General features: G+C 39.6%; 1 protein-coding gene across 2 annotated transcripts in view; it reads right to left on the reverse strand.

The window, feature by feature from the left end:
- Positions 1–19,066, reverse strand: part of LOC111871820 (neuropeptides capa receptor) — an 87,444-nt gene that overhangs the window by 62,172 nt on the left and 6,206 nt on the right. Inside the window, exons 1-2 of one of the 2 annotated variants that reach the window (XM_033754447.1) lie at positions 5,079–5,381; positions 3,560–4,166 (exon numbers count right to left, since the gene is read on the reverse strand). In XM_033754447.1, coding sequence (XP_033610338.1) covers positions 3,560–3,839 — 280 coding nt within the window. In that variant the 5' untranslated portion in view covers positions 3,840–4,166; positions 5,079–5,381. Of the gene's footprint in view, positions 1–3,559; positions 4,167–5,078; positions 5,382–19,066 lie in introns of those variants that run through there. The other variant, XM_023865189.2, reaches the window with a different exon arrangement.

The raw sequence follows: 19,066 nt of genomic DNA on the forward strand, positions 1-19,066 counted from the left end.
GTAAAGAAACTGTGGCACGTTCCAGTAAAGAAATTGTGGCACGTTCCACTAAAGAAATGGTGGCACATTCCAGTAAAGAAACTTTTGCACGTTACAGTAAAGAAATTGTTGCACGTTACAGTAAAGAAACTTTTGCACGTTACAGTAAAGAAATTGTTGCACGTTACAGTAAAGAAACTTTTGCACGTTACAGTAAAGAAACTTTTGCACGTTACNGGTGGCACCTTCCAGTAAAGAAACTGTTGCACGTTACAATAAAGAAACTGTTGCACGTTACAATAAAGAAACTGTGGCACGTTCCAGTAAAGAAATTGTTGCACGTTACAGCAAAGAAACTGTGGCACGTTACAGTAAAGAAACTGTTGCACGTTACAATAAAGAAACTGTGGCACGTTCCAGTAAAGAAATTGTTGCACGTTACAGCAAAGAAACTGTGGCACGCTACAGTAAAGAAACTATATATAAGAGCAAGAATGCAAAAGGCACGCCCGAAATATGACATTTGGTTTCACAAACAACGATGATGAAGGTGAAGAGATGCCACAGTGTTTACTTTATACGCACATTTTGGATACTGACTGCATGAAACTGATTAAACGAAAGAGACATGAAAGTTTCTGAAAAACATTTAAATTATTACGTAGAAAATGAAATGTTTTCAGTAATCAAAACCGAGCATTTTTAAAACTAACAACTGTTACATTAAAGCAAATCGTACTTTCACAATTCAATGTTTGCCAAGCGAAATATGAAACGCCGAGTACTTCATTCAGTCTGAGAATATTCAGTGTTACGTGCTCCTATTGTTATAGTTGAACCAATGTTTGATAAATCACAAGACAAAAATCTCTGGGAAATTCCTTTTACAGATAACACAATAGAAAGAAATATACCTGATATTCCAGGAGACCTTCATGTTCAACAGAGAACCTCATGTTTTTCACTGCAATATATGTGGCAATCACTGAAGTTGAAAATGCAGAGGCAATTCCTTATGTTTGATAAGTTCTGGAGAACAATATTACTGAAGATTCTTAGATATGATTTGGAGCCCATCCAGCCACCTATACAATGGGTACTGAGGGTTCTTTCCTTGGGGGGAGAACCAGTAGGAGCGTGAGAACGACTACTAATATCGACCTAGTGCTGAGAGCAAGGATGGTGGAGCTATACCTTCACTCTGCCATACGTCTTCATGGGGTGGTGCTTAATTAATTAAGCATAAAAATAACTGATATCGTACCTTTGCTGATGATAGAGCTATATCGCTGTTAATGTTCAATATAATAAAATATTTTCTGTTAGGAGAATGAATTAAATTGTGAAAACTGCTTTGTATTCTCCACTGACGGAGGCAAGCCAAAATCAGGACGAAGTGCGGGACTTCAGACATTGGTAAACAAGAAAACTCTACACATTATCTATACAAACAGGCGTCTTCATCTAGGGACATGAGCGAGGAGCTGCAGACTACATTCAGAAGAAGACGCTTTGTAATTTAATGTGGTGATATGGAGGGAGAACACAACGCCTCCCTATGCTATTTCGAAACAGGCTGGTTCCTCGTGACAAAGGGAGCCTTTGAATTGAAAGAAGAAATATCTGTTTTCTCAGTAGATAGTCATAGCAACGATAATGAAAGTTTTGCAATGAAGAACTGATTCATAAACTATCTTCTTCGGTAAAAGAACTTCCGAGAACTAAGTAATTCGAATGAATCTGTACAAGGCGCTCATATTAACACTCAGAAACAGAATAAGGAACTTAACGCATTCGTAATGAATCTAGAAATATAAAAAAGAAACATATAAAGTAACACTGCCTTCATATTCCCTACTTTTTAAAAATTTCGTCCTTGCAATTTAATAGAAACAAACAAAGAACTTTTCACTTTCCATTTGGGTATTTTGCAGAAAGTTATAATTTTATTTTAAAGACATAAATTTCTCAAAATCTGAATAAGCAGACACCCATTTGCACCCAACAATTTTAAAATTGAAATTCTGACAGAAATCTGCTCTTTATACAACCACATAAAGTACAGAAAGGGGATGCGATAAATCTTTGCTAAGCTGAATTAGCGCCATTATGTAAATTCTGCAACCATTGCCCTAAGTTGGACTGCAACACAAAATCTCTTTACTCGAGTTGCCAATTTGACCAGTTACACTAGCGGCCACATTGATTCATTCTAAAGGCATGACCGAGAACTCAGTCTATATACTTGGGCATTTCTAGAATATATTGTCAGGTGTTGGGTATGTAACGCGCGACAAGTAATTTCACGCCGTATTGAATATAGCGAATTTATTCCACATTCGTTCTCACTCTCACACAATTCACAATTACAATTACAATTACTGCCATGGGCAGTATCACAATTACATCCACTGCTCTCGGCGACTTCACGATCCGCACTGTGTCACTCCTGATCACACACTCTCTGATCACACATTGCTCAGCCGGCTTTTTATACCGTTCCCTGTTGCCTCGCGTTACCAGCGGTATCCCCTGTTACGTCACCGCGAGAGGGGACGGAGTGTTTACTGGCCTGTTACCGTAGCAGCGGCAGTTGCTCCGATGCTGTTACGTCACCGTTGGAGGGGGGGTATCCTGCATAGCGCAAATACGTCACATATTAAGTCGTGTTTTCTTCCCAGATTGTCTGAAACTTTCTTTACTCTTCTTTTTTTATTATTGCTAGTGGGGTGGGACTGAGTCCCTTGCACTGCGGCCACTTCTGGCCTATTGTACCACCTCCAGATGATAGGTGAGGGTGATTGTGAAGCAATTGGTGGAATGAAGATTGGCAGGGGAAACCGAAGTACTCGGAGAAAACCTGCCCCAGCGCCTCACTGTCCACCACAAATTCCACTTGACCAGACCGGGATTGCTCTTCTTCGATTACGTGCTACTAAATTCAGGACCGTTCATGTTTCACTTGAATTCTTCCATGTGCCTGACATGCTAATGTAAAACTCGTTTAATTATTCTCTTAAAACAATCTTGAATTTAAATGGCGCCTTACCAAACCACACAACCAAACTACTCTATGGATAAGTTGATTAAATTATATGTGCTTCATGCCTAACCTATCTACAAATTAATGATTTAATTATGTAAAGAAGGAAAACATCAAAATTAGTCGTTCCTAGTTTTGAAATCGATAACTTGCTTGTATTTCGTCTCTGTTTATGTTATACAGATATTACACAACGGATAGGTGAGTGAATCTGTGACACATTACTTGCACATTACACACAAATACACAGCATGTCTAAAGATAATACCATATCAATGGCCTCGTATTTGAGGTTATGAAACAACAACAAAAATCTGTTGCAGAGAGGTTCAGTTTCACCCTTTCCAGCTAATGTTACTGTAAATATATTTCGAGTGGAGAAAGAAGGTTATGTCTCACCTGGGAGCAGAAGGGTGAGGTAGGACACGTTGAAGCTGAACACAACAGAACTTTGGTGGCCATGCACAAGGATGTGATAACCATACAAAGCTCCACATTGAGCACTGTGACGAGTAGCCACTGACATGCAACACTCACCTAGGAGAAGCAGAGTCAGATCGGAGACAGCGAGACTGAAGAGGTAGTAGTTGGTGGCCGTCCGCATGGACTTGTTGCGCGCAATTACCACACAGACCGCCACATTACCGATGATACCCGTCACAAATATGGTGACGTAGATGATGGTAATAGGCAACACTACTGCGAGAGGCAGGCGTTTGGGACCGAGCGTCCTCACGAGATATTCCTCTATAGATTCATTCTCAAAACCGAAAAGAGTATCCGAATTGTTCTGATAGAAAAACTCCGAAGCACTCATTTCAAAAGTTAGCAACACTGACTCAAAATTCTTACAAAAGATAATATGTTACATTATACACTGGATGAAAATGATTAAAGAAAAACTTGATCATCGGAAAATCACGAAATAATTTGGCAGTCTTTTACTTCTCGTTCTGAGATCATATAGAAACATGTACTAATTGATTTTAAATAGAGTAATCGAGGCGAAAATGTCCTATAGGTCCAAGAGGGAAGACATGACAGTCACCGAACACTCACAGACATATCAGAACACGTTCATTCTTCGTAACGTCAGCAGTTCTTCGTTTGTTCTACATGCGAGTGGTTCACTGAACATCATTACCTGAAACAGAAAGTAACTAATTACATTTGAAAGTTACCTCTTCCAACATTTTCTCGGGTTACTTATCGGTCCGATGCCTTTTTTTTTCCTGTCTTTCTATAATCTTATAATTGTGGTTGTAGTATGGATTTATATAGCAGTGAAACTGTTTCATAGTAACACAGTCTAAAGACAGAATCTGAAATTCAAGATTGCACACATCGAACAAAACCCACAAACCTTAATGATTAATCTGTTATCGTCTTCTCTCTACGTCTTGATTTCACTCATGGGTATTTTCAAACGGGTATCCTATATAGATTCTAAATGCTGTACACCCCTTCGAGGTATATGCCGGTACTTTTTCTCTTGTCTGTCTTAAAGAAGAATTCAATCCACCTCAAACATAGTTTGCAAATCAGTGTCAAATAAACAGACAACCATGTAACTCTCCGAAAAACAACTAAGAAGCTAATTATCCACTAACCAGTTAAGAAAACAATGCAGAGATATTAAAACAAAAGTCGAATAAGTATTTAAAAATGTAATTTTTTTATTACAAGTGGGGTGGGACTAAGTACCTTGTACTGCGTCCACGTCTGGTCTATTGTACCAGCCCCAGATGATAGGTGAGGGTGATTGTGGAGCAATTGGTGGAATGAAGATTGGCAGGGAAACCGAAGTACTCGGAGAAAACCTGCCCCAGCGCCACTTTGTCCACCACAAATCCCACTTGACTAGACCCGGCATCGAACCGGGGGCGCCGCGGTGGGAAGCCAGCGACTAACAGCTTGAGCTATGGCGTGACCTTTAAAAATGTAACTAAGCAACAAATGACAAAACAACCCTTTCGATAACTGAACAACTAACAAATTAAAAGAAGAACAAATACACTAACTCACTAAGTACCTATCCAAGTAACGAATTACTTACCAGCCGTGTCATTAGGCCGCTATTATGCCTGACATCATCCACCGCCCGCAACGTAGCGTATAAATGTCCAGGATAATATTCGTACAAGAAATCGGCCACGGTCAGAAATTGTTGCAGGCTAACCAACTTGATAATTATCAAAAATACTTGCTAATATAACTAAGCAAAAATATTCTAAACAAAACAAGCTCTCGGGTTTACACACACGATCACGTGATGATAGAAAACAAGAAGCTACGTATCCTGCAAGCAGGATATTCAGAATCCAGCCAATATGGTCACAATAATTACAAAGCCGTTCGTAGTGCGTGAGTATAGCCACAACACACCCGAGATGTTTGCTTCAGGTCTCGTGGGGCCTCCTGATGCAGAGATAAGACTACAAGCCCGTTCTGTTTGCACTTCATTACGTGTCACGTGGAATTAAAAATTAAGCTTCTCTTTACAGCAGAACAAACGCAGAACTAACTACATAGTTACGTAACTAACGCTCTATGTGCTATACAAATGACAAACAACTGCAGAAACAACCGATTTAAAATCAAACAGCTATGTGCATACGATAACTTTAGAGGGATCTGTATTTAGTCACGGTATAACAGAGGGACATAGACTGACGGTGTTTGAGAACAGAGTGTTGAAGAGAATATTTGGACCGAAGAGGGATGAAGAGACAGGAGGTTGGAGAAAACTGCATAATGAGGAGCTTCATAACTTGTACTCTTCTCCTAGTATAATTAGAATGATCAAGTCAAGGAGGATTAGGTGGGCAGGGCATATAGCACGAATGGGGGAGACAAGGAATATAGGATATTCGTGGGAAAGCCAGAAGGAAAGGGACCACTGAGAAGACCAAGGTGTAGGTGAGTGGACAATATTAAAATGGATCTTAGAGAGATAGGATGGGATGGTATTGATTGGATTGATCTGGTTCAGGATAGGGACCAGTGGAGGGCTCTTGTGACCACGGTGATGAACCTTCGGGTTTCATTAAATACTGGGAAATTCTTGAGTAACTACAGAATTGGCGGCTTCTCTAGAAGGGCTCAGCTCCATGAGTAAGTAATTAAGTAAGTTTTGCTAGTACTGTACGTACTACGTACTGTAGAAGGTAGCACAGCCCCAAGGTACAGGACGTTGGGGCAAGCTTCAGAATCAAGGCGAGTCACTGACTTGCATCACATCGTCCAGTACAGAGCCCTATTAGGCCTGGAGACGCTACTTAAACAGGGCATTTTTTGACAAATTTTGTTAAATAAGCCATGAGAATATGTACACAGAAATATCTAGGTGTTTCTTCAAGAGAATAATCTTCATGGATCACAGTCAATCTTGAGAAGCTGCTAGTCAATCAGCTAGCCAAGAAATTCCCCACCTTTCATGAAATCCGCAATGTTATTAAATCTATTGGACCATATACTCTATACTGAGCCAGGTGAATCAAGTCCATATCCTAACACACCATTTCTTTAAGATCCACTTTAATATTATAATTTTATATATGCCTAGGTGTACGAAATGGTTTAAAAGGCTTAAACGCCACAATGTTGCCCCTCGTGGTCCATGTTTGTTTAATGTTACTCAGCTCCTCAACAATTAATTTCCTTCGAATCAATCATCCGGCAAAGAAAAGTTCGTACATTAGTCCGGCGTCTTATTTATGGACGTAATTCTTGTCTTGCTATTTCTGTTCTACACAGAGAATTATATTTAAGTGATACAGCTGGGCATTTAAAGGAACTACCACTGTTTTCCTGGTTGGCACAGAAATGCCTTTATCTTTTGTACAATAAGCTACTTCTAAGAAATTTAACACATTTTATTTAAACTAATATATTTTATTCATTTAGGGACATTAAAACGTAATATAGAATAAGGAACCTGTTTCAGTTATGTATAAGAGTACGATGTGCATATTATTCGGAGGAGATACGTGGCGTCTGTTATTGTCCCTGTGTTTAAGCACTACAAATATTATGGCCGGATATGGAGGAGGGAAGTAAAGCCCAAAGCACTCATGAGCCAGCAAACTTGGAACTCGCTTGCCGTTCTCTAAATATTCGTAAGAAATATTGATTTATTATAATGATATTCCGTTTGACATTGTCAGTTGTCTAGAGCACATTTCACATATATTTACAGCGTTAGCAGTACTACTGAAACTTAATGTATAAAATATATGTTGATAGGCCCAAAACAACCGCTCAAAATAAAATGGAAGCCGAGTGAAAAAGATTGCTGATGCAATGGACAAAACCCATTTAGAATTAATGTCACGTATAGGGGGTTTTGTACGTGACTTATAGGAAGGGTTCTGGATTGAGTGATTAGATTTATCGACACCTTATACTTTCAGCTCGGGGCTACAGGTAATACAGCGCTATCGCTGATCTACACACTTTGCAGTTCACCGTTACACATGCGCACTAGGATTCTCAGTCTCCGCTATTCGTATCCTGGTAACGGATTTATAACAGTCTCATTGTAATTTCAAATCACACATGAAGTGTTCTTTCCGCAGCCTTATTCTTTCTTGCAATTATTTTGCAACTGTTAATTAAAAAGAATCGATTCAATTCAATTCCTCTGCTCCCAAGATCATATCATGGCAGTCTGCCATCACGAAACTCGACTCTGTGCTATGCTGCTAAACACTTCTTTATAACCTCTTTGCACGGACCACGCAGAAAACACAACCCCATTTGTTAATGAAGCGCGTTTACCAATCCGTTGCCTAGATATCGATATCTTATTGCGCGTTTCTTCTCCAGAAGGAGTGTGTTTACCGAGTCGTTTCTTAGCAGTGGATATACACGTCACATTAATACAATTAAAGCGAGTTGCCAGATTAAAATTCCACACTCCTCAAGCCGGAAATAAAACCAGAGCAGATTCCCTCCGTCTGAAAATTCGCGGACAAGCCTATGGTTGTAGAATCTCGGGTCCTCGTCATTATTTCATTTTAAAACACAGAAAAGCTACATAGGATTCATGTAGGTACGTAGATAATGCATCCTAGGTGCGGTAAGTTAATTATGCCGTTATTACTATTACATGAAAAGTGAATTATCGACCTTATCTCGTCACCATGTTCTCATATTACGTTGCAGAAATAATGACATTAGCAATTTTTCGAAGATTCATAATCACAAAAATGACACTGCACTGTATTGTGTGGTTCTGGTGTTGAGACCACCGTAGAATCGCCAGCTGTGAAGACGGGGAATTACCCTGTTAACACGAGACTTACGTAATATGCGACGATATCGTAAAAATTTACGTGCCTAATTTCTCGAAAATCGTCAAGTAAGTAGGAATTAGTTTTTCATAATGGTAATTATGAAGAGTTCTATGTTCAGAGATATAACGCCGTGTAGTTCGTTGAAAGAAAATCGATGTTTCAGAGGAACATGCCACCTCTATCTTCAGGACCGAAGAATAGGCCAAGGAAGAAACCATTATGAAGCGGAACTCAAGTACAAACATTCGAACACATCACCTCCATCTTCAGCTTCGTTTTGCGGTTTCGAAATTAAGCGTTGCTTGTTACGATTATATAACATGCTAATTTCTTGCTTAGCTCATTCTTTGACCCTGAAGATGGGGGCGATACGTTCCTCCGAAACGTCGGTTAACACCACATATACACGGTGCCAAATCCCAGAAGACTGCTTTCTTCATAGTCACCGCCGTGAAAGCCTCAAATCTTACACAGTTTTTTCAGTCCGCAAGCGAACTATACCTACCGAGAGACCGCCGCTTGTCGGAGAAGTTAATGCCAACTTTAGCGGATAGAGGGTATCGCGTGGTCAGCGCAACGAATCCCCATGGACACTAATCTCGGTTTTCTAGACCGGAGCCGCTATTTCACTGCAATGGCTCCTTAATTATTATCACGAGGCTCAGTGGACCACAATTCAGACCAGCTACTTCTCGGAAAATCTTGTAGCGCTGGGGATCGAACCCAGACCTTTAGATCTCTAGTCAGGAACTCTGACCATTATACCACAGAGGCGGTCAATTAATTATTTTAGAAAGGAAAATATGATATAATCGCGGATTTGTGAAGAAGTCTTAGTTTGAGACACGACGCAAATTGTAGACTGCAGTAGTGAAAGAGCAGAAGGTTAGAGGGGACAAAGTAAACGTACAAACAGCATTCCTGAAGATTCACAAGACAGAAAATATTTCGTGCTTAGTTTCTGGAGTTATATTTCTAAGGCTTGGGGTATGTAAGTTGAAATCTGTGTCATCTGAAACTTGTTTCAGCAGAGGAGATGTTAGAAATTCCTAATTTCCAAAGGCTGTCATTCCATAAGAGGCACTCCAGCCCAAACAATCATGCTCTTATTTACATGAACAGTCTTCATGTCAAAATATACAACTCATGGGAACGATCAGGCCTGTGTCAAAACACTCAACAAATTTTTCCACAGAAAACAGAGAAATCGTTGTAGAGCTAAATACGAAACGAATATGAATAATGGGGTATGCGGTAGGGTAGTTTGTGCTACAAGCTGAAAGGTCGCGGGTTCGAGTCCTCTTGAAGTGGATATTTGCAATTGACCTAATTCTTCTAGCCGCACTATGGCCCCGGAGTCGACTCAGCCTTTAACAGGACTGAATACCATGAATCTTCCTGGGGGATAAAGGCCGGCCGGTGCGTAATGCCGACAACTTTACCGCCATCTTTGAGCCGATTGTCTAGATAATGTGGGACCGTCAAATGCTGGACAAATTGTTTTCACACTGAGTCTCATCTTCTGGGGTATAATGCCTTGTATTCCGTTGAGGATCAACCGACGTTTCAGACAAACATATAGCATTTACCTTCCTGAATATGGAGGGAAGGTGGATGTTCCTCCGAAACGCCAGATGACTTTTAATGGGCTACACAGCTTTATGTCCCAGAAGATAGGACTTTTCATAACCACCGCTCTGGCAACCTGAAATAATGTATTAAATATTTTAAAACAAGAAGAAGAAAAAAAAAAGAAAACTATTTCAATAAACCGTGAAATTCGCTGTTCGAATTATTCGCGTAGGGTTCCCAATAATGCGTAACTATGAACATATTACTCGTACTACGAATCCACTTTCAGAAGTGTTGCGTGGCGCAAGCAAAGGCGGGCAGCCGCCGAATTCGGGCAATGGCAGCTTGCGTTTGACTCCAGGTCAAGTCATGTGGGATTTGTGGTGGGCAAATTAGCACTGAGATGGATTTCCTTCTATTATTTCATTGTCTTCCGACAGTTCACATTCCACCAACTGCTCCATATTCATTATCATTTTCTGATCAACATTTAAACAATTTCCGCATTGACAGCATCGTTAAATAACCAGATTGAGAAAGGTACTGTACATCATACAAATAGAATTTATTAGCTTATGGATTTCACACCGTAACAGTCAACTCATGCTTGAATCAGTTCTGCCTGAATTTGATCACTGCGTGGCGGTTTATATCTTTTCAATATATTTGACTTGTTTCCCCCCTGGCCCGTTACGCCAGCAATAGTATAAAAGATTATTAACGCCGACCGGTTTAGAAATTTAGAAATAGGGCAGTCATAAATTTTAAAGAAGTCAAATTGCCAAAAATGGTTTGTTCCCATGGAGCAGTATAGATAACCTTTCATATAGATATCCGTGTTTTATTCTGCTTTTTATTTTGATTGCCATCTCCTGGAACTGTAAAATTATTTGATCCAGATGTTATATTTTTCGTTTATTTTAATATTATAGATTGAAATCATAAACATGGTGTAATTAATAGCGAAAAATTGAAATTATTATTGGCACTAACGATATATACACTGCTTCACCTAATTATTGCTTCACCCGCCACCCTCTCGTCTTGGAGGCGTGTTAACTTACGTTGCTAGGGCTCTGTATGTTCCCGTAATGTAAATGTGAATTCATTCATGTATACCACTTACATCAATATGCTGTTATAGACGCGAATTATGTAGGCATTTAAGAAAGGCAAGGAGTGAAAATTTTAATAATTTACATCTTTTAATATTATTTATTTTTATTATTGTTGTGAAATAAAACGTAAAATACTTTTAAGATATTTTAAGTTTCTTCATGTGATTAACCCAGAATATGTCATTTTGTCTTCATTAAAATATATATTCAATTTGGGTATTATTTAGTGAGGTGATGCAATAATTCTGTTGAGTAGTTTATGTGTTGTAATTTTGTAGTAGTAAGTGTAATTTTATAATTTTCCTCATTTAATTCTCGCTTTTGAAAAAAGCAAATGTCATAGGTTTTTCCTACTCTCTACTATCTTTCGAATTTTAGTTTTGGGAAACCCAACCTAAGTTACTAAATAATAAATAGTACCAAATTTAAAATTTAATAGAATAGTAAGTTATTTTATATAAAATATTAATGCAAATGCTGTCCAAAAATATTTTTTTAAAAACTGAAAATAATAAATCCCAGTGCACATCCATTTGTAGCCCTTTTTATCTTGGTTAATATAATAACTACTAGTATATTAAATTGAACCGATCACAGTGGCTATGCGGACTAAGGCTTGAACTGTTTTCGCCCGCTGAAACACTGGTATCGTGGGTTCAGATCCCCATCAAGGCATGGAAGTTTGTGTATCCATTTTGTGTTTGTTTGTTTGTTCTGTGTGTAGGTAGCGGCCTTGCTACGGGCTGGTCCCCTGTCCAAGGTGTTCTACCGGCTGTGTATAGGATTGAGAACCTGAAAAATGGCCAAGGCCCAAAAAGGGCTCTAGGGACATAGAGAGATAGATAGATAAACAGATATTAATCTCAACGGTATAGTGAAAAGAACATTTGTAATATTAATTTGTTTATAAATTTTTCACTATTTTTTATATTACCTTTTAAATAATTAATTCAGTTTTTAAGTATGTATTACAACAAGAGCTTTATAATTTTACTAAATTATTTTCATTTGTATTATACCATATTTCTTTTTATTTGTTTTTTATTATATCAGTTTACCCATGGCTATTATGACGAATAAAACACGTCGGCAACATTCCATTGAGTACCTTGCCAATGGGGAGAAAAGAATGCCATTCTGTCTAATTATGACTACATTTTCAAATGAAAGCATGACGTCATATAAGCTGCGGAAGAATTTTGCAGCAACCCACAAAGACAAGAAGGATAAATCAATTGATTACTTAAAAAAAACTGCTTAATAATTTCCAAACAAGGTCAACAGCAAAACAAATATTTAATGAAAGAGCACCCGAAGCAGCCTGTCAGATTTCCAAGCTAACTGCAAAGCTGGTAAGCCACACAATATTGAGGAATCTTTGATATTGCCTGCAGTGTCTGTTGTAATTTCAGCTGTAATCAACCAGAGTGTACACGTACATGAATTTACTCAGATGATCCCTTTGAGCAACTCATCAGTATCGAGGGGTATTGATGAAATGGCAAATGATGTGGAAAAACAATTAGTTGCACAACTGGAAGCTAAGAAGTTTGCCCTCCAAATCGATGTATCCACTGCACGCGAAAATGCAGCTATTTTGATGACATATGTTAGTTTTTTGAATGATGATAAGGTTAAGGAGGAAATGCTTTTTGGCTGAAAGCTCAAGATCGAAACCAAAGACGAGACAATATACGAAGAAGTTAAGAGTTATTTCAAGTAAAACAATAGTCCACTACAAAACACAATCATTTGTGCAACTGATGGTGCAGTTTCAATCGTCAGTAGACACACAGGAGTCACTGCTCATTTTCAAAATGCTGTAGCTGAAGTTTAGCACATCAACATTTGGATGCAAAAAAATGGGAGGATGTTTGCATGACACTCTTGCTATTGTAATCAAAGCCGTAAACCAGACCAAATCAAATCACCTGAAAATCGTATGTTTCGACAAGTTTCTAAAGAAATAAGTAAGAATTTGAACACCTGTTAATCCACAGAGAAGTTTGGGGACTATCAAGAGGTAACTGTCTTCACCATTTTGTTGCATCTTGGAGCAGTGTTGTATCATTTCTAAGGGATAAGCAGCCTAGAGAACAGATCGTTCCTGCTAACTGTGACATATTCTATTTATCAGATACATTTAAAAACCTGAATTTGTTGAAATGTGTTACTGTCTCGTCTCCTCCTACGTCTCGCAGGGTCACGGTGGAGGTATTGGACCCAGTCTCCACACGGGTTCGACTACATTGAATCAAGTCAAATTCAAAGTCATATTGCGACTGACGGTCAGTCACTCAATAAGTCTTGGTGTCGAGCCCCCATCTGGGGCTCATGACCAGATATTAATTATTACCGTTTGACAATTACGGTCTTATTTTTGTGGGGCACCCTCTCTGACGAGAGGACGGATCTGTTTTGACTGTATTGAACGCACGAATGAACTCCCTTTTACAACTGCCAGGCAGCTGGAATATAAGTCATCATGTCGAACAGTTAATAGTCCTCTATTATTCTGCTTGTTGTAGCGGGAATACCTTTGTTAATATTCATTGCAGCAGATACAGGTGCTAGGAACCTATTGGCTAGCAAATGAACTTCCGCTTCTGCTGATGTTTCGGCTTTTAGGCAGTATTTACTGAGTCGTTGCCTAGCAATGAATTATTCTCTCACACGACTTTCCTGATCTGACATTCAAGTCGAACGGCGCGTGCTTATAATCCTCTGTTACGTAACGTGAACATGACTTGATACATCGTCGTCAGGAGCGAGATCAGACCCCAGGGTTAAATATGAACTTTAGCACACCCCATTTTGTGTGACGCGTAGTGCTGCTTTCTTGCGTCATGACCACAACATGCACGTCAACGTAACACACTTCTTGTACAGCAAACAGCTCGCCATACGTACTTTTCCCTTGTGGCAGTTTCTTTACAGGGAAATGTAAGCAGAAGTTAGTGGCTAAACTTTGAGTGAAAATAAACAGGCGATACAATTGCAGTTGCTCGTTAATTGCTCCCAGTTATTGACCATAGTTTCTAACTCTTGTATAGTTGAAACTGGTGACGCTACGAAGCTGTGTAGCCTCGTCCTTCAGATACTAGAAAATAAACATATTGCAAGGGTGCCATATTTTCAATGCAGATCTGCTGTGGCCATAAATAATTCAACTACTATAAATTATAATCAATCAACGCTAAAATTTTACACATAAGATGAATACAAGCAGAATTTATGAAGTGTCCAAATAGCTGCATATGCTGGTAAACGTAAAATTATCATTGTAACTGGTCGTGAAGGTCCATAGGGCCGTGAGAAGTCAAGACCTCCATATTTTCTCTAAGCAATCGGTTCACAGATGGCGGTTAGGTTGCCAGCCTTACGCTCTGGCCGCCCTTTACCCCACAGGAAGATTCCTGGTACTTATTTTTGTTAGAGGCTGAGTCGACCGCAGAGCCCTATTGCGGCTGGAAGGATTAGGTCAATTGAAAAGAAAATCCACCTCATCGGCACTCGAACCCGCGATATCATGGCTTGTAGCATAGTGCCTCAACCAACTACTCTACCTCGTGCCCCCTGATTCTTGTTGACTGTTATTAATTTCTTAAATCACACCAACTTATATAGATGCGTTCTAACTTCATAGTTCACTATGCGAAAATAAATTACCCGACGGAACTTTAGTTCTCTTACCAAGTTCAGAAGTGCCCGCCACTTTTTTCTGCCTTGTTATAAAAATCTTATTTACTCCTTTTATTCTCACCCTTCAAAGTCAGATTTGTCAGCAGGGTATATCCTTTCGTCTACATCCATATATGTTGCAGCGATTCCGACCATAATTTCATGCGTATTTCTTGTTTTTCCCATGCGTTCTGCATGCCTCGATCACCTCATTCTTCTCTATCTAATGTCTCTAGTAGTCTTTGATGGAAAGTACAAATAACTAAGATAGTTACTACGAAGTTTTCACCTTCTCCCGTTACATTCTTCCTCTAAGTAAAACAGTAAAGCTATCCCTGTAACAGGTTGTGAGACTTTGAGGTTCCCACATTTTCTAGACAGTCGACTCAAAGATGGTGGTAAGGTTGTCAGCCTTACGCGCCGGCCGCGCTTTACTCCCCAGGAAAATTATTGAATTAATTCCTGGTACTCATTTTTTTGGAGGCTGAGTCGACCGCAGAGCCCTATTGCTGCTGGAAGGATTAGGTCAATTGAAAAGAAAATCCACCTCATCGGGTCTTGAACCCGCGTCTTTCCGGCTTGTTGCATAGCCCCAAACCAACTACGCTACCACGTGCCCCCTCATTCACCCTCTTAGGTTCAAATATTCGGAACGCTCTGTTCTCAGATATAATGGGCCTATGTTCTTCCTCAGGATAAGAGACAAAGTTTCACTAGCACACAAAGCAACCGGAAAAACTATGCTTCTCCGCGTTAATGTTTTATGGTTCTCTCTTTCCTCCTCTCTCTTCCTCCTATTCGATAAACATTCCTTCTCCTTCTCTTCCTTCCTCCGTAAGAGTACAGAATTTCCTCTCCCACTAGGTCCATACTGTTCTCTTACATGGTTCTGAAATTATCCTTTATGGAACACTTCCTATTTTAATTACATTTTGACGTCACACATAATGCGTACAGTCTGAATACCTTGGAAAATTATTTAAGCCCCAACCTAAGAGTTTAGGAAGCTCAACCCGGGTCAATCAGTTCAGCTCCAGTTCACTAATGGTGAAAATGGGGCTGACATCTTCCTAACCAGTCTCAATTCCATTTACTGGGATCTCGTAGTAGGCAGCACAAACACGGGTTCGAGGTATATTTAGCAGGTCTGGAAAGGTTGGAAAGCTTTTGGTGAATAGATGCTGCGCCTGCACGACTAGCTTATCATTTTCTTGTTACCTGGTTGGCTGAGCAGATGGCTTATGCAAGCCACAAAGGTAATATTATTGTTAACCCTTACTGAATTAGTAAAACTGGCAGCACAGTTGATTGAGGCGCTATGCTACAAGCCGGAGGATCGCTGGATCTATTCCCAATGATGTCATTGGATTTTACAATTGACCTAATCCTTTCGGTCGCGCTATGGCCCCGCGATCAACTCAGCCTCTAACAGAAATGAGTACCAGGAATCTTCCTGGGGGGGTAAATGGTAGCCGGCGCGTAAGTCTTACAACCTCATCGCCATGTGTGAACCGATTGTCTAGAAAATGTGGCAGCCTCGATGTCTCATATCCCTATGGGCCTTCACGGTTTGATGCAGGGATAAATTTACTTTTTTTACCTTTTCCTTTTATTTCGCTTACAAAGGCCAAATATCTTATTTATTTAACTGATAACCGGAAAGATTGCCAATGAAATACACATTTGATGACGGTAACTATTTTCACAGAACTCTGACTATGTTTCTGGGAAAATAGGGAAATTGTACAAATTTCTGTTAACTTAGCCTCTGGTTTTCAAGTAGATAGACATTTCGAATATTTTTACATTTTCATTTCTCACCAAAGCCGCGTACGGAACCAATCACGAACTCTTAAAGGACGCTCGTGATTGAATAAGTTTCTCCTACGTAACTCTCACTTAACAGCCGCTAACGAGCAGACTAACGAACTGAGGAACAGAATCATTCTGGTACATGGGGTTTATTCATTTTTTGAGGAACTACATAATCAGAAAACCAATCTTACTTCCAAAAGTTTGAATGATGCAACTGAATGTCCCAGTGAAAAATAACTCTGTCTCTCTCTGTTTAATTCCATTTGTATCCAACATTTTAATTACTCTCAGAAAGTTTATTTGCTTGTCTCTAAAAGTGACAGTGCTGGGATGAGATCGAGCATAACAGAAAGCGTAAGATTTGAGTTGTGAAACAAGACTGATTCTTCTTGAGCGTAACTGATAAGCAAATATTGTTCCTCAAATGTGACACTTTGAAGCATTTGTACACATTTTAGTGGAATTCAATATCTATTCGTTTTCTCAGTTCGACCTGTTATACACTAACGATTATGACTAATAAGCTGCTTTCACAACTATATTCTTCAGTTTCTTTAAATGTAAGAATACTGTCACGTGTAGGGGTGAACGTGACAAATAATTACTGGATTTCGGCGTTGATGGAGCTGTTTTAGTGGATAAGTACGCCAGGCGGAACTACAAACAATTATCATACACAATAATTATAACAATTCTTAACTACGAACAATGGACACACTACGCCACAGGAAGGCATCTGTCGATTCTCCTCTTGCTGATCACTGATCTGATCTCCACCTGTTCACTGCTCCCTATATCGGCTCGGCACGGACCACCCACAGAAAACACACAATTGATTAGCAACGGATATAATGTATTGTTGTCAGATGTGTCAACCTATGCATTGCCTAGCAACGGACTCCCTGTTGTTGCGCATTCGTTGCTGTGATATTATTTATGTATTCGTCTCCTAGAAACGGCCCAATCTGTCACAGTATATTTGTAATACATTTCAGTTTCAGTGTCTTGAAAAATGGGAAACTCCTTTCACCCCATTTTGAATTATTTTTACAGTTCAGGTATAAACAGACAGACTGCTGTGTATTCGTGTTCTGTGCACTTTAAAATCTTTTCTGTGCTGGTGCAGTATGCTATTATAGTATAGCGTCAGTTTTTGCATTATCATTACAGTGACGCTGGTGATGCGACCTAGGAATTAGTATACTTTTTCAGAAGGATAATTCAGGCTTCCAGTGTGTTCCTACACTTTAAAAACAATACGCCACTGAGAAAAATGAATTATGAAGAGCTTCATAACTTTACTCTTTGCCAAGTATAATTAGAATGGTCGAATCAAGGAGTATGAGATGGGCAGGGCAAGTAGCACGAATGGTGGAGAAGCGGAATGCTTACAGGTTATTGGTGGGAAAGTCAGAAGGAGAGAGATCACTAGGAACACAACGACGTAGGTGAATGGATAATATTAAAATTGATACTAGAGAAATAGAATGGGATGGTAATTATTTGATTAATCTGACTCAGGATAGGAACCAGTGGAGGGCTCTTGTGAATACAGTAATAAACCTTTGGGTTCCATGAACTGTTGGAAAGTTATTGAGTAGCTGTACAACTCGCGACATCTCAAGAAGGGCTCAGCTCCATGAAGTTAATTTAATTCGTTACGTCATTGTCTGATTTTTTTTTTGCCTGGAGTACTACAGTAATCAAAGTGAATAACGGCTTCAGTTCATTTTTCAAGTAAGTGGAATGTTAGGAGGATCTGTAGAGCTCTTACGTAACATCATCGCTTGCTTTCTTCCAGTAGTTTAAACTGTAAATTTGTCAAAATGGCTAGTGATGAATAGCACGGCAGTGGCTGTGGGAGGAATATGAGAATAAGGTTACTGAAAGTGGAGATTATGACAAGCAGGGAGTAAATATTACTGAAAGTTGAGCACAATTCTGACTCTACACAAACATCTTAAGTGTCCTGAAACTCTCAATTCTGACTACTATTTCAGTAAGAACAACAGCGGGCTCGATCTCACCCTACCCCACGAAATGTATTAATTACTCTCCTCTAAATAGTGTCGGGGTCAAGGAAATGTGGATCTATACATCCGCTCCCCCATACGCTGTCGTGGCGTAGTGTTTAATTAGTTACACACAGGAACAACTTTACCTTGCTGCTATTTTAATTGAAACTGACCGATAGAGACTCCTGACATGTCCACTTTCCGTCGAATAGTTAGTTGTATGAGAGGCTGCACCATAGCTCAAGCGGTTAGTCGCTGGCTTCCCACCGCGGCGGCCTGGGTTCGAACTCCCGTCTGGTCAAGTGAGATTTGTGGTGGACAAAGTGGTGCTGGGGAGGGTTTTCTCCGAGTACTTCGGTTTCCCCTGCCAATCTTCATTCCACCAAATTCTCCATCATCATTATCACGCGGTGCAGGCTACAATAGGCCTATCAGTGGCCGCTGTGTCGAGTGGACCCAGTTGGAATCCACCTCCCACTAAGCGAATTAAAAAAAATAGTTGTAAGCAATCCGTCCAAGTCGTGTGTCTTATGTCTCAAAATCTTA

The sequence above is a fragment of the Cryptotermes secundus genome, unplaced genomic scaffold (genome assembly GCF_002891405.2).
Source record: "Cryptotermes secundus unplaced genomic scaffold, Csec_1.0 scaffold428, whole genome shotgun sequence".
Classification (NCBI taxonomy): Eukaryota; Metazoa; Arthropoda; class Insecta; order Blattodea; family Kalotermitidae; genus Cryptotermes; species Cryptotermes secundus.